General features: G+C 35.0%; 1 protein-coding gene across 4 annotated transcripts in view; it reads left to right on the top strand.

The window, feature by feature from the left end:
- The window catches only part of SPIRE1 (spire type actin nucleation factor 1), a 195,359-nt gene that overhangs the window by 46,912 nt on the left and 122,079 nt on the right, over window positions 1–26,368 (top strand). Inside the window, exon 1 of one of the 4 annotated variants that reach the window (XM_039846293.1) lies at window positions 21,139–21,156. The exons of the other annotated variants lie outside the window; for them this stretch is intronic. Coding sequence (XP_039702227.1) covers window positions 21,154–21,156 — 3 coding nt within the window. The 5' untranslated portion in view covers window positions 21,139–21,153. Of the gene's footprint in view, window positions 1–21,138; window positions 21,157–26,368 lie in introns of those variants that run through there. 4 annotated transcript variants of the gene reach the window in all.

The following is a 26,368-nucleotide window of genomic DNA, read 5'->3' as shown; positions in this document are numbered from 1 at the left end:
CACAGTTATCAAAGTTAACATCACCAGTATTGGGACAAACCAACACTATGTGCCTCCTGTTCTACTGAAAGGGACACAGTACCATTTCTGAGGTATTCCTGCCAAATATGCAGAACTCAGGCAAACATGAGACAGACCAAAACCCTGGCCTGTACTCTTCAAAAGTGTCATCGTCCTGGAAAACAAAAGCTAAAGAACTGTTTTAGATTAAAGGAGACTAAAGAGACATGACAACAAATGCATCGGTGGTCCTGGGTTAGAAAAAATAGCTACAAAGGACATATTTTGGGGACATTTGATGAAATTGTGAGTATATACTGTGGATTAGATTATATCAGTGTTAAATTTCTTGATTTTTGCTAATTGTACTGTGGTCATCTAAGACATATCCTAAGATATATTTTTAGTAAATAAACACTGCAGTATTTGGAGAAGAGATGGGCATGATGCATGTAACTTACTCTCAAATGGTTTGAAAAAATAATATGTGGGGTGGGGGAGGGGAGGTGGCAGGGAGAGGGAGAGAAAGCAAATGGAGCATATACAGGAAATCCTAGGATTATTTTTGAGACTGTTCTGTAAGTTTAAATTTTATCAAAATGGAAAGTTCCAAAAATGTAAACAGACTTAAATAACAAAGATGGATGGCTCAAAAGCTGGAAGTCATTAAGGGTGGGCTTCAGGGTTTGCTTTACTTAGCAGCTCAACAGTCTTATGAAAACCCAGATTCTTTTTGTCTTTCCACTGCATAGCTCGCAACGTGAGCTTAATTCTAAAGCTGATTCCTCTTGAGGTTGTAGATGGTTGCCAGTAACAGTCTGGGCTGTATGCTTTCTCATTGAGCCAATATACTTGCCATTTAAGTCAGTTTAAGTTCTTGGGAAGTTTCAATTTTGATATAATTTTAAACTTAAAGTCTCAAAAATAGTCCAAAAGAATTCCATATATCCTTTGCCTAGATGTATCCACTTGAGGAGACAGTTACTCCCAGAAGTCTTCCCAGCAAACCTTTCTTTGTCCCTAATTGACTTGAATACTGTGACATGCCTGTTCCTAAAGCAATCTGTGATAATGGATATAAGATTACAATGTGTATTCATCCAGTGGTGTGTGTGTGTGTGTGTGTGTGTGTGTGTGTAGTGAAAAATGCATTACACATGCATGTGATTATATATATTACTTTGGAACTTTCTTTTTCACTTAATTCATTGTGAATATTTTTGCATGTCATTAAATGATTGATAATGTAGTAATTATATAGCATTAAGCTATAAGGCTATATGTTTAACCAGTCCTGTAGAGTAAAACGTTAAGATTCTAGTTTTTTATATTATACATAATTTTGGGGTAAGTAAACTAAATCTAAAATCTAAGAATTTAACATAAAAAAATATTTAGAGAAATGGAATAGCTAGGCCAAAGGGTATACACATTTTTTAAGACTTAACATATTTCCAAATTGTCAACCCAAAGGATTATGTCAATTTGTGACCCTACCAATGATGTGAAACAATATTTATTTTTCTGAACATTCAGTGATTTTGAGTATCGACATTTAAAAATATTTTTCTATATGGGTAGGCAAACAAGGACATCTCATTAAAAATATGTACTTCTCTGGCAATGCGATTGACGTTTTAACAACAACAAAAAAAACCATATTTTTAGTTATTTGTATTTTTTTTTTTGGTAAGTTTTCTATTCATGTCCTTTGCTTGTTTTTCTTTTGTAATATTCATGTTTATGTTGGTTAAGATCCCATTATTTGATATGTCTTATCTCTTCATTCTGTTGCATATGTTGGCAATGTTTATAATCACTTTCTTGGCCTTTTTACATTATACATGGTATTTTTTTATCCTGCAGAATTTAAAAAATGGATTCTTTCTTTGCTCTTAGACATGAAAGAAGTTTTTCCTGTGCTATAGGAGATAAATTTTCACATTTTTTCTAGTACTTTAAAAAAGAAATATGTTTAAGTCTTTACCTGAAAATTTGGGGATGGTTCAATGCAAAAGATTTTATTTTATTGTTTTATAAATGTAAACTAATGATTCTACTTTACTGATTCAAAATGGAAAGTTTGTTATCTACTATATTTTTATGCTGTAGTTAATTTATGGGCTTATTTTATTATTGTACTAACCTTACTTTAGTGGCATCTACAAATAAATTATAATTTAAACTTTTTTTTCATTAAAACATTTTATTGATGACGTTATATAATGTCATTTAAGAAGCTTATTCTGTCATTTAAACTTTTGTTAAATTGGCAGTTAATTTGACTTGATGAAGTTTTATTCCTATTTTTAAAAAGCCAAATTATGTAAACAGTGATTTATGTTAAAGATATGTTGGGACAGATACAGCCTGAAAGCAAGTGGTGATAGAAATACACTTTTTCTTCTGTGTGGCCATTAAAATGTAATTTGAATTTTATATGCTCCCTGAAGGAGATCTTAGGCAAAATTCAAACTATTGCTTTTAGTAAAAACCAGGAATTCGGGGAGTATTCTTGAAAGAACTATTGCTTCCAACATTATTTGAAAGGAGTTTTAGGTTTGAGGTATCTTATAATAATTATTGCACTATTTCTAATTTAGTTTGAAAAATAAATGTGTGTTTAGGAAGACATAATTATACCAAATGAATATAAGAAAAATATGTTAGAAGCAAATGATATAGATATTACTTTGTTTTCTTATTTTATGCCATATATTTCAAAAATTTTAAATGTCAGAGATAATATATACCCTTTAGTTCAGTGACACAAGCTAATCTCTAGTATAAAAATCCAAAGTATGTGAAACCTCTGCCGCCTCTGCACATGCACCGCTGGCCAGTGCAGTCCTGACTAGCTCCTCACCCACATCTCCGCTCCAGTGTTATTCAGTCCGTATTGGATATGAGCAGATGGAGGTCAGCTGGGGGCAGGAAGGGGCCTACACATTGAGCTATGCAGTCATGTGGTCATCTGTGCCATTTGAGTCCAGTCTTCTCTTCTTTCTCCAGTCTGAATATTTAATTATGCCTTCTAGAAAGTGGGGCAAAAAAATTAAGCAGCTGTTTCAGGCAGGTGGACAGATCAAAAAAAAAAATAGTGGAGACTATATTTACTCTGCTTTTTTGAATACTCTTAGTGCAAGAAGCAGCCAGCTGTTGAGGTTTTTGGTATTTAATTCTCAGCAAATTATTACTATGCAATTTCCTTTTCTGCTTTCCAAACATTCCTTTAAGCAATTGAACTATTTTGGAGGTCCTGAGATAAAACCATTCATTTGGCAAATGTTCAAAAGTGCCAGGCACAGAATACAGAGAAAACCATAGTTTCTCCTTAGTTTTTGGCACCAGTTGGACATAGGAAAGCAGTTCCGGCTCATACCTGCCAGTATTGGCTCACTCTCTCTTCCACCACAAATGTCTCTTATCTGTGGTGATGCCTGATTCTCTGGGATTTCAGACCCGTCAGCTTTAGTTCTCTTTCAGGCTTGCTTCAAAACACAGGCACAGAAAAGAGAGAATGGCCACATGGGCAGGCTCTCTTTCAACTTGAGAGATGTAAATAAGCCAGATGGTTGAGTGTAAATATGTGTATGCACATGTGAGAGAGGGAGAGGGAGGGAGAGAGAAGGAGAGAAGGGGAGAGTTGGGGGAGGGGACAGAGGGAGAGAAGGAAGGAGGAGAGAGATGTACTAGAGAAAAGTTGTAAAAATGAAATGAGTTTTGAGGTATAAGATGATGAAAATGGGGTACTTTGGTAATGTAAAGGAACAAAGGAAGAAAGACAGGAAGGGATTTCTAAAGAGGTGTACTTGGCTAGAATAAAATAATAGGATGGTGAGGATCGGAGCAGGCTTTTGAGTGGGTCACTCATTCTTACAGGTGGAGGAGGAAACAGGAGAATTAACAGGGCAGTGCATTGCTGCAACCTTGGTATTAGGTTGTCATACCTACATTGATTTTCTGAAGGAACGTGTTATAAATTGTTATAAAGTAAATGACAAAAGTTATATATCCCAGCTGTATATTTTGTGAGTTATTTGACACAATCATTTTAAATATTAATATTAACCATATGTGAACAAAACAGTGTTTTTAAATTAGGTTCGGTGCCATAGTCGTTTACAATATATGGATTCTCTATGAGCCATGGATTTCTCCTTCTAATAAAATTTCATAGTGAAGATCAATAAATTACAGTTGTTTATGTGATTTACACTGTCAAGGTATTGCCTATTCCTCTTTTAACTTTGTAGGAAAAATTTTTTTCCTAAATTTCTGTGTTATAAAGGTTTAAATACTCAGAGTCACCTGATATTTTATTATTCCTACCATATTTAAAGGAAGATTGGAAGTAGTATGATAAAAGAGGAAAATGAAATGTCTGTGAGATGAAAAAGGCAAATACATGTAGGAAATTACAGCAATTGTTTCAGGAGTTGATAATAAGTTCTTAAGAAGAATGCAGAGGGAAAATTATCGTTTGGTTATTTTTTTGGCAGATGAAACAAGAGCAGATGCTAGCCTTCTTTCCTGACTTTTATTTTGCCCTTTATTTCTTTTTTCTTTTGCTAAAAGATGAGTAATACTGGTTTTCCTCTTTTCTAGCTATTTGGATTTACTAGAAAGCTTCCTGTGTGTATAGGAGTCTGACCCGATTGCATGTTTGTCCTTAACAACCCAGAGTGCTAAAGAACAGGAGGAGACCATTTGATAATATATCTCTTGGGTGGGTCATTGTGTAGTTTCAACAACTGAGTCCTTGTAAAGCAGGTTTAGTACATCAGCACTGCCCCATGAGCCCAGTTTATATAATTGGTGCAGTGTTTCCTTTTTTTCTTGTGGCAAATAGGTCAAGATGATGTGGGATAAATGTGACTCATGCAAGCCTGATCCTGTCTGATCTCGGAAGCTAAGCAGGGTTGGGCCTGGTTAGTACTTGGATGGGAGACCACCTAGGAAGACCAGGTGCTGTAGGCATAAAAAATAAAAAAAAAAGGGGGATTGTAAACTGACAAAGTCCTTGCAATCTGTGAGGTCAACTAAGGATTGCTTCACCTAAAAAAAAAAAAAGACTCTCCAGTGTACATGAGGCAAATATTAAAAAGCAGCTTCTGTAAAACCAGAAGTGGTATACTTCTCAAACATTTCTGACATTTCCACAAAAGGAAAATGGTTAGAAAATAAAGATAAACAAGAAAAAGAGAAATCACCTGTAACCCCATTTCTCCAGCAATAGTAGCTGTTAGCATCTTGTGATTTTTATCTTTTTTCCTGTGAACATTTATGTTTTTCATAAGTTGTATCACATATGAACATATAGGTTTATAACCTATTTTTTTTTTACCTAACTAGCTCAGTGCAGTAATAGATGTTCAATAAATCTTAGTTTTAGTGAACATTTTTCATGTTTTCAAACATAACATTTTTATTTTGAATAATATTCTATTATGTAGATATACTGTAATCAATTTAACCAGTCTTTCATTATACAGTATTTAGGCTATTTATGTTTTCATTTAACTGAGTGTGTGCACACCTCTCTGGTTTCATCCCTTTCCCCTCCCATTCTTTGGTCACATCGATCCATTTTTAAGTCTTTGAAAGCCTCATCTTCTTTCACTTCTAGACATTTGAAATGCTGTTCGTTCGGCTCATAACACACTTTCCAACATAAAATACACATTTTTCAAGCCTAAGTTTAGCTATTCCTTCTTGGAAGTTTTCCCCGGCTGAGTTAGTTGTCCCTCCAATGTGCTTCACAGGTGGCATTTTATACTTACTCCTCAGAAACACTCAGTCTCTGTATTTTAATTGCATGCTATTTAAAATATTTTTTCAATTACAGTTGACATACAATATATTAGTTTCAGATGTACAACACAGAGATTAGACATTTACATAACTTACGAAGTGATCACCCTGATAAATCCAGTACCCATCTGACACCATACATAGTTTTTACAATACTACTGACTATGTTCCCTATTCTATAGTCTACATCCCCATGACTATTTTGTAACTACCAATTTGTACCTCTTAATCCCATCCTCCCCTTCATCCATCTTCCGAACTCTTCCCTCCAATCTGGTAACATCAAAATGTTCTCTGTTTCTGTTTTGTTTGTTTATCCTCTCTAGATTCCACGTATAAGTGAAATGATATGACATTTATCTTTCTCTGTCAGACTTAACTCCAGTCAGCACAGTATACAGATGGCAAGATTTCATTCTTTTTTATGGCTGAATAATATTCCAATGTATATATGTACCACTTCTTCTTTATCCATTCATCTATTGATGGACACTTAAGTTGCTTCCGTATCTTAGCTAATGTAATAATAGTACTGCAATGAACATATTGCTGCACATGTCCTTTCAAAGTAGTGTTTTGAGTTTCTTTGGATAAATATCCAAAAGTGGGATTACTGTGTTCTTCTTTGTCTCTTGTTACAGCCTTTCTTTTAAAGTCTGTTTTGTCTGGAATAAGTATTGCTATGCCAGATTTTTTTTCATTTACATGTTATTAATATATCTTTTTCTATTCCTTTACTTTCAGTCTGTGTGTGTCTTTTGATCTAAATTGAGTCTCCTGTAGGCAGCATATGTGAGGGTCTTGTTTTCTTACCCATTCAGCCACTCTGTCTTTTGATTGGAACATTTAATCCATTTACATTTAAAGTAATTGTTGATAGATATGTAATTATTGCCATTTTTCATATTTTTGAACTTCTTAAACAAGTCCCTTTAACATTTCTTTTAATACTGGTTTAGTGGTGATAAACTCCTTTAGCTTTTTTTTTTTGCTCTGGGAAGCTTGTAGGTAACCAACTGCTTTTCTCTTGCTGCTTTTAAGATTCTAACTTTGTTTTTAACCTTTGGCCTTTTAATTAATATATGTCTTGGTGTGGAACTCTTTGGGTTTATCTTGTTTGGAACTCTGTACACTTCCTGGACTTGTATGTCTATTTCTTTTGTCAGATTATAGAAGTTTTCCATCATTATTTCTCCAAATAGGTTCTCAGTCCCTTGCACCCTTTGTTTTTCTGGTACCCCCATGATATGATTGTTGTTACACTTGGTGTTGTCCCAGAGGTCTCTTTTTTTTTTTTCTTTTTTCTTTTTTGCTGTTCCTATTGGGTGTTTTCTGCTACTTTGTTTTCCAAATCACTGATTTGGTCTTCTGCTTTATCTATTGATTCCTTCTAGTGTATTCTTCATTTCAGTTATCATATTCTTGATTTCTGAGTGGTCTTTTTTTATGTTTCCTATCTCTTTGTTGAAGTTCTCACTTCAGTCATTGAGCACCCTTATAACCAGTGTTTTGAACTCTGCATCTAGTAGATTGCTTGTCTCAATTTTGTTTAGATCTTTTTCTGGAGCTTTGTTCTATGCTTTCATTTGGGAAATATTTCTTTGTCTCCTTCATTTTGGATGCTTCCTTCTATTTACTTTTATGTATTAGGTAACTCTACTATGTTTCCCAGTCTTAGTACAGTGGCCTTATATGGTAGGTGTCCTATGGGGCCCAGTGTCCCTTGTGTGGGTTGTGTGTGCCCTTCCATTGTAGTTGCACCTTGATTGCTGTTTTCACATCAGTGGGAGGGATTGACCCTCAGGCTGATTGGTTGTGAGGACTGGCTGTGACTACAATGGAGGAGCTACTGTGTAAGGACTGATTCTATGGAGCAAGATTTGCTTTAGCATGGTTCTGGTCCCTGCTGAGTCTGCCTTTTGGATGTGTCGTTTGTGGAAGTGGTTGGGTGGTGCTCTTGTGTGGTCTGAAGCTGGCCACCAGGTGTGTTGGTACTGAAGCCTCTTGGGAGGGGCTCTGTTGCAGGCCAAGGTCAGCCGCTGCCTGTGCCCTGCCTAGGCCATTTGGTATGAGTTACGAAGTGGTGTACAGATGCCATTTATGCTGGGCTTAGAGGTGACTGGGAGAGGCTAAGCTGCAACCTGAGGCCGGCTGCAGCTAGTGCCAGGTTTGGGGCTGCTGAGTAAGAGGTACAGGGCATGCCAAGGCCACATGCTGCTTGATTGAGATTTGTGAATCCCAAAATCTTTGAGAGATTTTAGGAAAATCTACAGCATGAGCTGAGACAGGCCATTTATATGGAAAAGCCACTGGAAGCAGCTTGGTTGGGCCCACTAGTTGGGTGGGGCAGGGTCTCAGGGAATCACGAGGACAGGGCAACCAGTGTTAGACAGCTTTATGGAGACTCAGATATGCTGCCAGCTTGCAAGTGCAGGCTTGGTGGGGATAGGGCTCAACAAAGGAACAATGGCTTCTGCCAGCACTTCTCTGTGGGATAAAGCTGCCCCTCCATTCCTCACCCTGAAGCCAGACAATTCAGTTCCTCCCCATATATCCCTGGTGCCTTTTGAACTGCTGGAGCTCAGAGCGAGTGAGTTTGTCAGCGAAAGCCCGTGTGCAGTTTCTTTAAGAGGAATGCCTGGGACTTCATCTGCCCTCTGTCTCAGCCACAAACTTTGCTTGTTTCACAGCCGGAAGTTGTGAGGACTTCTCTCTCTGGCACTGGAACCCCAGCCTTGGGAGCCTGGTGTGCTCCTTGGAGGGAATCTCCTCAGCTAAGTTAGCTCTCCTGATTTTTAACCTCCATACGTAGGCATGGGACTAGCCCGTCCCAAGTCTCTGCTCTTCCTACCAGTCTTGATGTGGCTTCTATATATCCTTAGTTGTAGGACTTCTCTTCAGCTAGACATCAGACGATTCTCAATGATGATTGTTCTATAGTTCAGTTGTAATTTTGATGTGGTCATGAGAGGAGGCAAGCACACCTTTTACCTATTCCCCTAGCTTGACCAGAACTAATTGTGTGCTTTCTTAAGTATCTCCCACTAGACTATAAACTTCTCAGGAAAGGAGCTGTATACCTTATTTCTTGTTTCTTTTCCCAGCCCTGAAGTACAGTGCCAGGTATATAGCAGGAACTTATTAAAAACATTTTGAATGAATGAATGCATGAAAGATCCCCCATTTTCCAATGTGTATCATTAAGTGATGATCTTTAACAAAGTCACATTTTTGTTTTATCAAATAAGCATCATAAATGTCTTTTATTTGTAAAGTGCTTTATAGTATACAAAATATAGTTTTCAAAACTATTATATTGTTACACTTTGACCAATTTTTAGTACTATGCATTATCAAATGAATTATCTGTTTAAATGCCTAATATATTTGTCTTTATTGGTAGTTAAGTGATAATGTTAGTAATTCTTGTATCTTAATTTCGCTAAGTAGAGAATTTGTTTTCTAAGCGAATTTTAGTTAATAAGTTATATTTTTAATTTATATTTTAAGCCTGTCTTAAGTAATAATTTGGTATTAACTCTGATGAGTGTTTTTTATAATTATGGTTTAAATTGCTTTAAAACTATAGCATAAAGCTGAAGGCTCTTAATTTTTTGTAGTTAATGGCTCATAATAATCAGGCTTTGATTAGATAAAACAGTAATACAACAGATACTTGGACAGGGATCAGAAAACTTAATAGTAACATAGAAAATAAAAGTACTTGATTAGACTCAAGATAGAAGTGAATTTTCCACAGCTCTCTATATTGTCATTAAATGACAGTTACTCTTTCTTTTTTCTTCTTTGTTCATCTTAGTAACTCCTTACGAAAGTGAGTCTCACTTGGACATAGCACACACTTGGGGATGAAGGGTGGTTGTGGTGGCGTCCCCTGAGGAACTTTTTAGCCCCTTTACCTTCTCTCTACATTGATGATTATTTTGCCATCTGTGGTGAGCGTGAATGATGATCAAGTGTGTGAAGATAGAAATAGGCTGGGAACCACTGCCTTTCCAGAAGACCAGTGGGAACTCCTCCATCAGAAAGAGTCATAGTGATAGAGCAGAAGGAACCCTGGGTTTGGAGTCTGCAGAGCAGTAATGCAGTCTGTCACTGATTAGTTGGGTGAATTTAGGCAGGTTGTTTAATCTTTCTTCACCTTCATCTTTCTTTCTGTAAAACAAAGGGATTGGATTAGATAGATGATCTGTAAACTCCCTTTTAGAAATGATTTGATTTTTCTGACAAACTTACAAACATACAAAAAGAATCCTGCTCTTGAAGAAGAAATATATGAATGAAAAATGGCATTATTCTTTTATGCAAAATGTGATATTACATTGGTTTGATAGATTATTGGTGTTATTATACACATTAAAAGCCCATCAAATGAATCTTCAGTAAGTAATTTCAAATTGCTGACAATTCTTCATTATCTCAGGAAAAGAATAACCCTGGTGAATTCTTTTCTCTATAATCAAGCTCTTGAATCTAGGACAGTGATCTCATCCAGCCTCATTGTTTTAAATATCATTTCTGTGCTGATGACTTAAAACTTGTTATCTGCAACCCGCATTGCTTCCCTGAAATTGCCAGCCAATTTACCAGTCCTCTGAGATATCTAATAGGCATCTCAAACTTAATCTGCCTAAAACTGAATTCTTGATTCCCTCCCACCCTAAACCTGGTATGCTTAAAGCCTTCCATATGTGATTAAGACAGAAACTTTGGAGTCATCTTTGATTCCTAATGCTTAACCATCAATCTGTTGGCAAATGCTTTTGGTTTTACTTTCAGAACATAACTGGGAACTGCCTGCTTGTCACCAGCACTCCTTCTTACCGCCCTTATTCCACTAGAGTCTATTCTCAGTCAAGAACCAGAAGCATTCATTTTTAGTCATTATGTCATTGTCATTCCTCTATTCACAGCCTTCAGTGGCTCCCCATTTTCCTTAGCATAAAAGTCAAAGTCCTTAAAATTGACAAGGACATTTCATACTTTCTCTTTGACTTACTGTTCTTCAGATACAGTGGCCACCTTGGTATTGACAGAACATTCCAGACACACTCCCTCCTCAGGGCCTTTGCACTGGCTCTTTCCTATACCTGAAACTCTCTCCCCAGATAGTCACATACCTGCTCTCTCATCTCCTTCCAGCTGCTTCTATGGAACTACTGGTGTAAGGTCTACACTGACTGTCCTATTTAAAATTGCACTTATACCACCACCATCCCAGTACTTCACACTTTATTTCCCTCCATAGCTTGTAGCACCATCTAATAATACTGTAACTTATTTATTAGTCTTATTTATTATCTGTCTCTCTCTTCTAGAATGTCAGCTTTGTAGGGAGAGATTTTTTTCAGTTTGGTCCACTGCTTTATCACCAGCTTTGTGATACTTGGCAAATAACGTAATCTGCAGAATCTCTTTTTCCATCTAAAGGTGATAATAAATGGTTATTAAACTAAAGGTGATAATAAATGGTTATATATTATTTATAGATACTATTTTGGCTATGTGCTCCTCAGTGAGTTTACATTAAAGCTGAAGAATTAGGGGAATTACATGACCCATTTCACAAACCATATACAGAAACATAATGCGTATAAGACAACTCAAGAAAGGGTGGTACTCTGGCCTGTCTTGTTCACTAAGTAGTAGTGCTCCTGCCCACAGGTGTTGAGAATGGCTTCCTCTGGGAGTGCTCATGCTTTCCTTTCTCACTGATGCTTTTCACAGCTAGTTCCGCACAGTGCTGATGCTGCCATTCTCTCTGCTCAGGGCTCAAAGGGTTAGAGGGTGTATGTGAGACCCAGACACATGTGTACTTTATTTTCAATTTAAAGTCTGTTGTGGTCTAATATTGGAGCAGTTCATAACTTTTTTCTATGAGGAAAATTAATTTCTAGTTTTCAGACTGCATTGAAAGGGAGCTTTGAGACATAACCCATTCAGAAGTTAGGAGAAGCCTTTTAGAATGACATTTCAGTTGCTACATAGGAAAAATGTTACAAAATGGCTAGATTAAAATATCAACCAGCCCTAAAAGTATATTTAATATATATTTAAGTCTTTAAACATTTCAAACCTCCAGTCTGGTGACTGCCAGAGGGTGGGGAGAGGGCGGGGTTGGAGGACAGGGAGAAAGAGGTGAAAGGTTAAAGAATTACAAATCAGTAGTTGAGAGATGGTCATGGAGACGGGGAGCACGGTATATGAAATGCAGTCAGTAACATAATGGCTATGTGTAGAGCCAGATGGGTGATAGAGTAATTGGGGAGATCATTTTATAAACTATATAAATGTCTAACCAATGGACTGTATGCTTGAAACTAATAATAAAATAAAATTCTTTTAAAAAGATTACAAATCTCTATTCTTTATCCATATAAATTTGCTTTATGGAGATAAATTATATATGAAAACAATGGAAAAGTACACATTTTGGTAACCTAATATCATAGCTGCATTAAAGTACTCTAACAAAAGGTAATTTAATCCTTAAAAAAATTGTTCCCTGCTTCCCTGTTTTGAAATGGATAAAAATGAGTTTTGAGGTGGTGGCTGTGACTGGATTAGAACCAGAAGGAACTGGCAGTTATTAGCGGCTGTCCTTGCCCTGACCCTCGTTATGCTTTCTTGTTCGTTTTTTTTTTTCTTTCAGTTTATCACAGAAGCATTTTGCTTCAGAAATTATGAGGTGTGAACCATTCAGAATGAGCTAGTTTTACATAAGAGCAACTAAGGTAACACCTAGGGCTGAGGGAAATATGTTGTGTATTGTGGAAAATTTTGTGCCTCTTCTGTCCTGTCCATGTACCTCTTTGAAGAAAGGTCACAGAAGGAGTATGCCTGCCTTCTATTCTGAAAACCCCAGAGGGGCAGGCTGTCTTCGGACCTCCTTCCTAAGTACCCAAGTGGTGTGGTCTGTGGTCATGAGTGTTCCTCCTTTTTCACTTACTGTTCCCAATTTTAGCTCTGTTGCCTTTGACTCTATGTAAATGGAGCTGTACGTTGGTTAAGTTCATGGACTTTGAGGCAAACCTGGATTTGAGTTCTGGCTCTGTTGCTTAATCTCTAATCTCAGTTTATGCATCTCTAGAATATGTATAATACTTATTTAATAGAGAGAAATAAGATAATTAAATAAGATAAATAAGATAATGCATAAAAATGTTTAGCACAGGCCCTTGCACATATAAATAAGCTCAATAGATGTTAGCTATTATTATAAAATCTACTTTAATCTGCATGTCTTTTATTCACTCTTTCAACAAGAATATGAATAATATATGTGAAGAACTACCTGTGCTCTCTGCTGGGTACTAAGAATATAACCTATACACACTGACCAAAACAGATGTGGCCCTGAACATACTGAGTTCAGCTTGAAAGATATTTGTACCTTGGAACTTGTAAATTATTAGAAGAAAACTTTTTGACTCAATCTAAAGTAGAAAAAGTTTAAATTAAAGCGGGCATAAAGTTTTAAATTGAAAGCTTAAAAAAATACTGAAATTAAAAATAATACTTAGGAAAATCAGTGTAGTTTTCCAGAGTTTTGAACAGAAGTGTTTCCACAAGATTTAGATTTGCCTGTAAGGACAATTAGTAGGTCAGCACTGGACAAGTAAGAAAGGGAGTAGAAAGAAATAAGGTCTGTGAAGTAGACTGGAACAAGTCCATGGAGGTTAAAAAAAAAGTGAAACAAGGAGAGCAATTGTGAACTGAAAAGTGAAGTCAGTAATTTTCCAGCACAGAAGCCATAACCTCTGTTGGCAGATTCAGAATTTAACAACTGGTTTTGAAAGAAACAGGATTTGATTTAGAAATAAAAACCTCCACTATTAAACATGTGATAATTATATTTGTATTTTAGTAGCCTGTTTGTTTTAATATCAATAATATGTCAAAATGTGCTATTAATTGTAAGTAGTATATTTTTTACATTGTAAGATTTACTATAGTAAACAGATTGAGTGTGTTAATATATTTACCTGGACAGATCTTAATGTAAAAATTTTTTATCTAATCTTCTTTTTCTCTATTAAAATTAGGCAATTTACTTATTTTTATTTTTGGTAGGAACTTGTGTAGTTTTAGTCGAGGTCAATTGGTAGTGTACAGTTGAAATGAACTTATATTTTAACTCAACATTTAACTTTTAAGATATTGATCTCAAAGAAATACATGAGAACATAAAAAATCAGGTACAAAGATGTTCGCTGCCAGAGAAGATATAGAGTTCTAACATATAGCCTCATTCTAAGATTTGTATCTAAGAAAAATGTAAAACCAACATATTTAAATGTTCTAATTCAAAACTATGTGTAAATGTTTAGAAGGAAAGAAATAAGTATGATCCAGGTATTTTAAGAAAGATTTTATGGAGAAGGTAAAACTTTTGGTTATATATTTAATTATTATTATAAAGTAAACATTTATTAATTAGAACATAAGTTCTATAAAGGCAGATTTTTTTTTATTTACTGCTGTTGCCCAACAACTAAAACAGTGCTTAACATAGAGTGGTCAATGAGTATAGATTATTAAAGAAATTAAATTACATTAAACCATGTAAAATAATGAAACTCATATAAGAAAGTTTCTAGATGTAAAGCTGAACAATATGACAATAAACAGTGGGGAAAAAAGACAAAACATAACCTTATTAATCTCATTATATTTTAGGCAGACAAGGATAAAATACCAGCTGAATAATAACAATATAATATTTTGTTTTATATAATTAGGCAATTTTAGAAACTATCAACTAACGAATAGATGGATAAAAACTGTGGTACATCCATACAGTGTAATGTTTTTGGCCATAAGAAGAAATGAAGTACTGATACACGATACAGTATGGTTGAAGCATGTAATGAGCCATGCTAAGTGATAGAAGCCAATCGTAACAGATCACATATGATTCTATTTATATGAAATATACAGAATAGGTAAATTTATGGAGACAGAGTAGGTTAATGGTTGTCTACTAGTGGGGAGAGAGAATGGGGTTGAAGAAAAATGGGGGTGACTGCTAAATGGTATGGGGTTTCTTTTGGGGTGATGAAAATGTTCTAAAATTAATTGTGGTCATGATTGCATAACTCTGAATATACTGTTGAATTGTGTGCTTTAAATGGGCGAATTATATGGTATGTGAATATATTTAAGAAAGCTGTTAGTTTTTTTAATTAAGCAATTTAAAAAAATTCCTAACTTCAAAAAACGTGAGAGATAAAGCAGATCATTTATACTCAGCTGGATTCTCCTTAATACCTAAGACTCGACTCCAGCACATATTAGGGCTGTAGTTCTCAAATGCAGAGTGCATCTCGATTACTTAAGGAGTTGTAGCATCATTTCCTTAGACCAGGCAGCTAAAGCCAGAGAGGTTAAGTTCTTTCTTGAGAGTCAGAACCACTAAGTAGGAGAATTGGAATATAGATTTAAGTCTGCTTGGGGCCAATCCTGTACTCTTTGCACTTCATCACACCATCTCTCAGAATCTTACTTTGTATGTAATTTCTTACCTACACCATGACTCTATAGGAATCGGGTGCTAGCTACTTTTTAGTGGCTCTGCCTATTCACTGGCTATGTGACTTTGAGCAAATTATTTAACCTTTCTGTGTTTTACTTTGTTATCAGAAGGAAGTAAGGTAAGAATAATACCTACTTGATAGAATTGTGAAGCTTTAATGTGGACTGTGGAGTGCTTAGCATAGTCACTGATGCATAGTTCATGCTCAGTAAATGTTAGCCGTCATTTCTAGTAATAGACTCTTTCAGATAGTATTTGCTTTCTTTAAGGGTCTAGGTCATGAAATATTTTTAAAAGGACAGTTAACAAAAATACTCATTTTCTCAACATATTTACATTATAATTTTCCTGCTGGGCCTTAGTAGGTAAACCTGGAGCAGTGATTATCAAATTTATTCAGATGATGGAGAACACGTGATAACACTGTCATAAACTAGAAACAATTTTACTAAAAGAGAATGACTTTATTTTCTCTATATAATGTTAATTCACTATAAGCATATACATTCATGAAAAAGCTATAGAATTAAGCCTCATCAATTCCTCATAAATAAATTTAATTTTTATTTTGCATACTGTTATATTGTTTGATCATCTGCCAGTAAAAATGTAGCAGATATAGTTGAAAGAATTGTCTTCATTAATTCATATATTTCTGTGATTTGGGAAAAGCTACTGTTCTTGGATCTTGGTGGCCTAATGCTTCATTTCTAACTGGAAAACGAAGGTAACTTGGGAGCTTGGATTGAAAAACGTTGTGTCATGGGCAAAGGAGCTAACATAGAGATGGGTCAAACCAAATTACAGCAGATCCTGGAATAATAACATCTTCAACTTCGTTTCGTTTTAAGATTGATAAGGAAGAAAAAGTTGATTCTTGGCTGGGGCCTACTGTGCAGAGTTTGCATGTTCTCCCCATGTCTGCATGGGTTTTCTCAGGGTACACTGGTTTCCTCCCACATCCCAAAGATGTGTACATGAGGTGAACTGGCGTGTCTGAATTGTCCTACTCTGAGTAAGTATGGGCGGGTCTGAGTGGCCTTTCAATGGAAGAGTGTCCTGTCCAGGGTGGGTTCCTGCCTAGCTCCCTGAGCTGCTGGTATATTTTCTGGCCACCCTCAACCCTGAACTGGAATAAGTGGGTTGGAAAAGAATTATCTTTCTTGTTTTTATTAATCTTTCTTAAATGTATGTATAGCTCACATTTGCTTCAATGTTTAATATTAGAAGTGTTTTGGGTCTTTATTTAGAAGTTTGATGATATTTTTTTATGACCAGAAATATGCTGTAGGAACTTAATTCTTGTTTCTATCAGTTAGTCTGTGGTAAAATTGGTTTTGTTATGTGTCATTTCACTTAAAGGTATAATTTCCAAGAACCTGTTGATGACATTAAGTGAGGACAATGAGTTTATGGGAATAACACTTTACTGGGCTTAATGTTTTAGGATTATGGTGGCAAAATGAGTTGTGAAAATGGTTTATGTTATTGTAATTTAAAATGTATAAAAATAATATAGTCTCTTATAAAAAATTTGCACAATACAGAAACAAAACTCTTCTAGTCCTATCTACCAGAGGTAACTGTTAATAATTTGTATATTGTTCTAGGTAAATGTATATGTATACACAGGCATATATGTTTATTATACACATTTTCCTTTTGTATATAAATGTTTTCATGAACTGCCTTTTAAAAAACTAATACACATTAAACATGTTTTTACATATTCATACAAATAGAGTGGCCTCATTATATTTACTGGCTTGTTAAACATAAGAGTTTTTGATAGCTGACAGTGTGCTAGACACTGTTCTGAGCTCTTTGCATGTATTATCATCTTATTTAATGTTCACAAGAACCTTATAAAGTAGGTACAGTTATTTTCCCCATTTTATATATGAGTTAACAGGCATAGAGATATGGGAGGCAACTTTCCCAAGATAGAGCCAGGATGTGAACCCAGGCAGCTGATTTGCAGAGACTGCCTTTTAACCAAAAGATGACATTGCCTTTCCCCTTATGGACAGATATCACATTATTTTCAGTTTTTCATTATAATTTATGTTTTGTAAATGTTATATTAAATTTTCTAGCCTTTTCCTTATTTTTGTATGTGTTGAAGGAATACCTAGTTTTCAGCAAAGGAGAGAGTTATCTAAATATTTTGCTATGACATCTAAATTGTTGCCGTTGTTGAAAACCTTTTGTCTGGTATGATCCTACCTGTTCATTTCTCTGCTATTCCTCTTGAAGTTTCTTGGTGTTTCAGTTTCTCCAATTTTTACCTATTCTTTGAAGTTTAAAATGTTTTACTATTCCATATGTCACATGCAAGCATGCATGCGTATGTGTATTTTTTCTCTTTGGCTCATTCTCATATTATTCAGACATTCTTCATGATAATTGTTTTGTCTGTTTGTGTTTCTAAAAGAGACATTTTGAAATTTCGTGTTGTGACTATCATTTTCACTTTGTAATTATGACAACTTTAGTTTTAGCTAAAATATTTGAGATTATATTTGGAGGATTTATTTGGTGCATGCGTGTTCATAATTATTATTTTTTGAAGTGCCACTTTTTACCCTTTTAAATACTACTTTCCTTAAATTCTCCTTTTTTTAAATTAAGTTTATTGGGGTAACATTGATTAATACAAATAAAATTTTCAGGTGTACATTATCATTTGACATCTGTATATTCTATTGTGTGTTCACCACCCAAAGTCTAGTTTGCTTCAGCTACCATATGTTTGATCCCCTTTACCCACTTCACTCTCCCCCTGGCCCCCTGTATTTGACCCCTTTTACCCTGTCTACCTGCCTCCTCCTCCTCACCCCGCTAGTAACCACTACTCTATAGTCCTTTGGTAACCACTGGTCTATAGTCCATGTCCATAAGTCTCTGTTTGTTTGTCCTGCTCATTTGTTGCTTTTAGGTTTATATCCCACATATAAGTGATATCACGTGATTTTCAACTTTTTCTGTCTGGCTTATTTTGCTTAGCATGATTATCTTGAGGTCATCCATGTTGTTGCAAATGGCAGTATTTCATCTCTTCTTATGGCTGAGTAATATTCCATTATATATATGTACCACAGCTTCTTTAGCTAATCATCTATCATAGGGCACTTCAGTTGCTTCCTTGTCCTGGCCAATGTGAATAATGCTGCTATGAACACTGGTGTGCAAATATCTTTATGGATATGAGTTTTCAAGTCTTTGGGGTAAATACCCAGTAGAGGGATTCCTGGGTCATATGGTAGATCAATTCTTAGTTTTCTGAGGAACTGTTTTCCATAGTGGCTGTACCAATTTGCAGTCTTACCAGCAGTGAATGAGGTTTCCTATTTCTCCACATCCTCTCCAACATTTGTTATTGCTTGTCCTGTTGATTATAGCCATTCTAACAGGTGTGAGATTTGATTTGTATTTCCCTAATAGCTAGCAATGTTGAGCATCTTTTCATATATTTGTTGGCCATTTGTATGTCCTCTGGTGAGAAGTGTCTGTTCAGGTGGTCTGCCCATTTTTTGATTGGATCATTTGTTGTTACTGAGTCGTATGAGTTCTTTGTATATTTCGGATATTAGCCCCTTATCGGAGGTGTTGCTTGCAAATATATTTTCCCATTTGGATGATTGTGTCTTTACCTTGGTGACAGTTTCTTTTGCTGAGCAGAAGCTTTTTAGTTTGATGTAGTCCCATTGATTTATTTTAGCTTTTACTTCTCTTGCCTTTGAGGTCAAATTCATAAAATCCTCTTTTAAGTCCAAGGTCCTTGAGTTCTGTTCCTATGTTTTCTTCTATGCATTTTATTGTTTCTGGTCTTATATTCAGGTCCTTAATTCATTTTGAGTTAATTTTGGCGTGTGTTGATAGACAACAGTCTAGTTTAAATTCTTTTGCAAGTGGCTTTCCTGTTTTCCCAGCACCATTTTTTTGAAGAGGCCTTTCTTTCTCCACTGTATGTTTTTGACTTTTTTTGTTGAAAATTATTTGCCCATATAAAGATAGTTTTCCTTTTAGGCTCTTGATTCTGTTCCATTGGTCTGTGTGTCTGTTTTCCTGCCAGTACCATGTTGTTTTGATTACTGTCGCTTTGTAGTATAATTTGAAGTCAGGCAGAGTGATGCCTTGTTCTTTTTTCTCAGGATGGTTTTGGCTATTCGGAGTCTTTTGTGCTTCCATACAAATCTGATGATTTTTTGTTCTTTAAAAAATGCTGGAGGGATTTTGATGGGGATTGCATTAAATCTGTATAATGCTTTAGGTAATAAGGTCATTTTAATTTAACTATGTTGATTCTTCCAATCTCAGAACGTGGAGCATCTTTCCATTTCTTTGTATCTTCTTCTATTTCTTTAAATAGGGTCTTACAGTTTTCATTATATAGGTCCTTCACATGTTTCATTAGATTTATTCCTAGGTATTTTATTCTTTTTTGTTGCAATTGCAAATGGAATTATTTTTTCCACTTCTTTTTCTGACACTTCGTTGTTAGAGTATAGGAACGCTATGGATTTTTGAACATTGATTTTGTATCCAGAGACTTTACTGTATTTGCTTATTGTTTCTAGAGTGTTCTTATGGAGTCTTTAGGGTTTTCTATATAGAGAATCATGTCATCCGCAAATAGTGACAGTTTGACTTCTTCGTTTTCTATTTGGATGCCTTTTATATCTTGTCTGATTGCACTTGAAATTCTCTCTCTCTCTCTTTTTTAATATTAACATTGTTACCCTGGATTTCTTCTGATTTGTGTTTTCCTGGAATGTGTGTTTCTATCCTTTTATTTTAAACCTTTCTGTGTTATTTTAGGTGTACTTATGGTGAAAAATATATTGCTAGATTATCTATCTTTAAAATCTCATCTGAGAGTCTTTTAATAGGTGTGTTTCACCTGTTTACATTTATTGTAATTTCTAATATATTTGAACTCATTTCCTTTATCTTATTTTGTGTTATCTGTCATGTTTTGTCTTAGAGTCTCCCCCCCTTCTTTTTTATTTGCCTTTTTGAAAAATCACATAGGGTGATATTAGTCATGCATTTCTACATAGAAGCATTCAACTGAAACAATAAAGCTACTGCCCCTTTTTTAGGAGTCCCCACCTGGCTGTTTATTATTATATCTGCACTACTTCTCATGAGGGTAGGGTCCAGATGGTGTCTGTTTCCTTCAGAACTACAACTCCAGCACCAAGCATAGTACACTCTATGTGTATGAATATGTAAAATCATGCTTAATGTGTATTAGTTTTTTTAAAGTTTTTTAAATGAAAACATTTATATACAAAAGGAAAATGTGTATTATACACATAGGTGCTCTGTGAACATTTATAGGATGAATGGATGAATGGATGGGTGATCATTAGGATCACCTAGGTAACTTTGAAATATATTGATACTAAAAAATAAAAGAAAATAATAAAAGAAATTGATACTTGGCCCCATACCCTGGAGATTTTGATTTGGTGGGTCTGATATGGAACCTGGATACATATGTTAAGAAACAAAAAAATTCCCCAGATAATGTGAGTATCATCTAGATTTGGAGTGATTTGGACTGATGTTTTATGGACTTCTACCTTTAGACAACTTATAACTCTTGATATAATTAATAATTGTGAAATGAAATGCTGATTATTGGATAATCTGTTTATCCGTTTAAGAAATATACCACAGTTTTAGAAATATACCACAGTTTTAGCATTCTCTCTCTCTTTAAGTTAAGCTGGAGGATACCTGGTCACCACCATTTGGGTGACACAAAAGCAGCAATGGTAATTTTTTATCTTTTTCCTCAATAATTCTTTATGCTTTACTACATCTTTTCACATGCTCTATACGAGACAGTTTGGCTGAACATGCCTCTTTTCCTTTACATCAATGATATCAATCATTGGAAACATTCAGCCAAAGGGGATTAAAATATGGAATGAGTAGTTGGACTGGTGATCATAGGCTTTTTCCTATTTTTAAAATAACTGATGTTCTTGGTAGATAAAATTGACCGGGATACATAGGACTTGATTTTATTTTGGTTTACTATATTGTATCCATGATGTTTTATTTGAGTTGAGTCACCTGTGGAGTTAGAAAATTAATTTACCTTCAAGGAGTAAACTTCATGGGGATATGAACCTTTTAGGGTTGTAGACAATTGTTAATTAAGCCTGTGATTGAAGTAGTTTGTCAAGTTTCTTATATGTATTCTGAAACAAATAATTGAGAACATTAGTCTTGTAATGAATTTTGATTTACGGAAATATTAGTGGGGATGCTATTTTCAGATTTAGTCAGGATAGAGAAAAAAAGCGTGTCTTTTTCCTTTTTTATTTTCACTTTTTAATCTTGGTTATTTACCTTTCAACGCCTTAGTTTTCTTGTTTTCAAAATGGAAATTATACTTTGTACAGTATGTAACTGTAATTAATGGTTACTAATCATATAAAATGAGTCCCAGTTTTCAAACTTTGGTCATTTCTGGTAATTATACCTTACTCTATTTGTCTTCTCTGTGTTGACCTTAAGAAGAAAATATTTTCCAATCAAAAATAGGTTCATTTTTGGAATTGCAAAGATTTGCAATTCAGAACATGCAAGCTATGGCAAAAACCATAGGCAAGTCCAGAGAACAAAGGAGGAGAATACTCTTTTGTTCTCTCTTTTATAGAGAAAAGAAGAGAGTTGAGAGGGGCTGTTACAAAGAATCCATTGGAGAAAACTGAAAATTCAAAGTTTAGTGACTTTTCATTGTCTGATTTGTTACAATTTCTCATTGGCTGAGCTGTTGTCAGGCAAGGAGAAAATCTCCCTTCCTCCTCCTGGGGTGGTAAAGAAGAAAACATTTTCCTGTTGGAGATGCAAGATATGCCTTTTCCTGTTTGCTGTAATTGATGATGAGTGGTAGGATGTAAGGGATCCTCTGCAGGCCTTCCCAATTCCAATTTTAGGTGACATTTCCTGTATTAATTTTCACATCTGTAATCTGTACATAGACTCATTAGAAGCCATTGTTTTCCTTTCTCTAGACCTGCATCGTTCAATATGGTAGTTACTACTGTCATGTATCTTTTAAAGTTTAAATTAATTAAAATTAAATAACATAAAAATTTTATTTTCTCAGTCATATTGGTACATTCAAGTGTGGCTAGTGGATATAGTATTAGGCAGCACAGATATAGACCACGTCATCACCCTAGAAAGTTCTATTAGATGATGCTGCAGTTTAGAATAAACCATGCTGCCAATTTTATGTACACTAATTGACTCAAATGGACTTGTCAAAATTCTACAATTTTAGAAAAACCATGCCGTGGTTCTTAGCCTTTTCCCATTTATCTTGGTATTTGTTTTGCAATATGAAAAAAAGATGCTTTCTTAATATGGTGCTTAGATTTTAGTTCTTGCCATGTATGATACCACATCATTCTATTAATATTGGTTTTTATTCTAGGTTTGTTTGACTGCATATTTCAACTATGTTAACATTCTGAGTCCCAGAGGTCCAGGCAGCTTTCATAATCATTGTATGCAAGAAACAACACTGTGAGAAGCAACTTGCTATAGCAGAAAGACCATGTACTTTGGATAATTAACCAGACTTAAGTTCAAATTCCTGCTCTGGCCTTGAACAAGTTACCTCTTTCCTGAATCCATTTCCTCATCTATTTCTTAGAATTAAGTATGTTAGGATGTATAATACTTAACATAGTGATCAGCTTAAAATGTAATAGATAACTAGTAAATGGGATTATTTTTTTCTTTGTGGTCATGTTTTTAGAAAGAGGTTATGATTTAAATTTGATAATTCTGTAGGAAAGAGATTTCAGAGCAAATTTCTTTTTCTCTAACTTTTTATGGTCATAACTCCCAAATACCATGTTTAACTGACTAAATCAAAGGAGGATATATATGTTTGTTAGGTTGTAGAGTGGTCTGTGTAGAAGGGCTGACATATGCAAAGACTCAAAGGCATGAGACACTATAAGTAAAGTTTTTAGAGCATATCTGGGACACAAAGAGTAGGGTTGGGGATAAAGCTGGACAGATAAGCAGAGCCAGGGTCCTAAGGGATCTTGTGCACACTGAGGAGTTTGCAGTTCTTCCTGTGATTCCAGAATGGCTCAAACTTTAGTCTGCCTCAGAATACATCTAGATAAAGTACAGTTAGCATATTGCTGTCAGTTTACCCAGATTTGACTAATTCCTCCATCATACAATGTTGTTTTTGAGGACAGAGATTTGAATATGATATTCATTAACGTGCATTTTTTTATAGCTTTATTGAAATGTAATTCACATAGCATACAATTTGCCCATTTAAAGCATAATTCAGTGGTGTTTAGTGTATTCACAGAGTTGTGCAGTCATTACCACAGTTAATTTTAGAACATTTTCTTCACTCCCAAAAGAATTCTTATACTCATTAGCAGTTATTCCTCATTTCCCCCAATATCCCTAGAGTTTGGCAACCAATAATCTACTTTTTGTCTCTATAGATTTGCCAGTTCAGGACGTTTCAAAAATAGAACCATGTACTACGTGACTTATTATGGCTGGCTTCTTTCACTTGGTATAATGCTTTCAAGGTTCATTCATGTGGTAGCATGTATGAGTACTTCATTCCTTTTTGTGGCTCAATAGTTTTCTGTTGCATATAAACATTTTGTTTATCCATTCATCAGTTGATATACATGTGGGCCATTACCGTGCTTTGTAATCTTGTTTTTAATAAAATTAGTCATATAAAGAGCTTAGGAAATTGCCATGTGATAAGGAAAAACACATGATTTATCTAATTTTAATTGAACTTTATTGAAGAAATTAGGCTTGATTTGTTTTCTAGACCTTCACTTCCTCAGTAATATAAATGGAGCAATCAACTATATGCTATTGAAAAATAAGCATAAATAAGCCTTAACTATTAAAATCATAATGCCTAGAATGTATAGATTTTAATTTCATTAATGTGAATATCATTATTAGATTTCACTTGCATCACCTTATTTTTATTTGGTAATTGACAAACATTTATAGCATCTCACATGTGGTACAGCTGTGGATGCTGCATTTATTCTGTCCTCATTATTTATTGCCAAGTTCTTTCTAATAAAAAATGAATTTGTGGGTTTAATGGAAATAAAATTGTAGCTCACAGTCATCACACTTTGGAAGCTGCTAACATTCATTCTGGTCTATCACTTAGTCTTAAGGAGCTCAGCTGGGATTGTGTGCATATCCTTTTAAACAAATGTAACTCTACCACTTTCTCTCTGACTGAACAAGCATTTCTACAAGTGACCAGGAATTATGGAAAAATTCTTTAGTGTGCTTTATTTTTTAAAAAGTAGTAAAGGATTTTAGCAAGAGAGGAACATGATAAAATTTGAGGTTTTTAAGATATGACATTTTTTGGTGGCTGGGAAAGTGTTTCAAACCTTTTCTCTTTTTTCTTCCTTCTGATACCCCTTCTCCTTCCTCACTCCCATCTGCAGCTGTGCTTTTTTTCACTCAAGAAAATAGAACAGAACCCGAAGAGAACTTTCACATTCTCCCACCACCCAATCCACCTCCCTGCCTTTCTACTAAGCACCTATTCAAAGATGTTATTTCAGAAATAACCAGAAAGAACTGTTTATATCCTGTACTACTGCCTCCGTTTCCTCATTTTGTGTTTTCACCAAGACCCACTCTATCAGAATTTCTCTTGTCAAGGTCATTAATCTAGATAGGAAGAAAATTAGACGAGTGTGGCATCAAGAGATTTTTCCAAAAAAATAGAACATGGTCAATTGTCAAATGCTGGTGACAGGTGGTGTCCAGCAAACTGTAGTCTGGCGTGCAGGGCTCTAAACAGAATAGCAGTGTAAGATAGAGCTGTAGTTCTAAAGGAGTTACAGTTCTGGTGCAAAAGTTAAGTTGGTTCTGTTATTTCTTTTTGGAAACCTTGGTAACCCCTGTAGATAAGAAGAATCAGGACTTTCTCAATGTTGCCGTGTTAACACTTCCTAAGCAATTGAGCAGCCCCAGTCATTTTTTAAAATTGTGGTAAAATATACATAGCATAAAATCTTAACCATTTTAAACATTTTAAATGTGCAATTTAGTGGCATTAATTATATTCACAGTGTTTTGCAACCGTCACTTCTATGTTTCCAAAACTTTTTCATCATTCCAAATAGAAACTCTGTTCACATTAAGCAGTACTCTCCATCCAACCCTCCCCTAGTACCCTGCTCTGTCTCTATGAATTTTCCTATTGTAGATATTTTATGTAAGTGGAATCACATGGTATTTGTGTTTCTGTGTCTGTTTTATTTCATTTAGCATAATGTTTTTAGGGTTTATCCATATTGCAGCATATATCAGAATTTCTTTCCTTTTTAAGTGTGAATAATATTTCATTGTAAGCTTTATTACTAGTCTGCGTGTGTGCGTGTATAAATTTTTTTTGCCCTCTCAATGGTGGAAAATTCCTGTCTTGTTCTTAACCTTGTTCAAATTTGGTGGTCTTTGATGTGTTTTTGTATGTGTGTATGTGTGTGTGTGTGTTTTGTTCATTCCTAAAAGTCCTTAGGGTCTGCATTTTGGGGGGGTTTATTTTTTAAGCTGGAAACCAGTTCCAAAATTGAATGTCCCTAAGAAGCAGGTTAGGCAAGTTCCCATTATCATGGTAGAGTTTTCAGAGACAGCTGTTGTTGCTATAATTTTTTTTACCCCTATTAAAATACAATCTACTAAAAGGCCAACTTCAGTTCACTTTGATTCTTCAACTGTGACATTTCCATAAGCAAAACTCATATTTATAAAGCCTGTGTATTTCATGTTAGCATTCCAGTTCTTCAGTTTTCTTAACTCTTCTAGATATCAGTATTGGAAGGGACTTAAGTGATTTTTCTTTACGTTTACTCTTGAAGAGGCTTAGATCTTTGGAAATTAAGTGACTGGCCATAGGTCGCACATCAGATAGTGGGCAGATCCCATTTTACT

Source organism: Pteropus medius, unplaced genomic scaffold, assembly GCF_902729225.1.
Source record: "Pteropus medius unplaced genomic scaffold, Ma_sr-lr_union100, whole genome shotgun sequence".
Classification (NCBI taxonomy): Eukaryota; Metazoa; Chordata; class Mammalia; order Chiroptera; family Pteropodidae; genus Pteropus; species Pteropus medius.
This window is presented reverse-complemented; position numbering and strand designations above follow the sequence as displayed.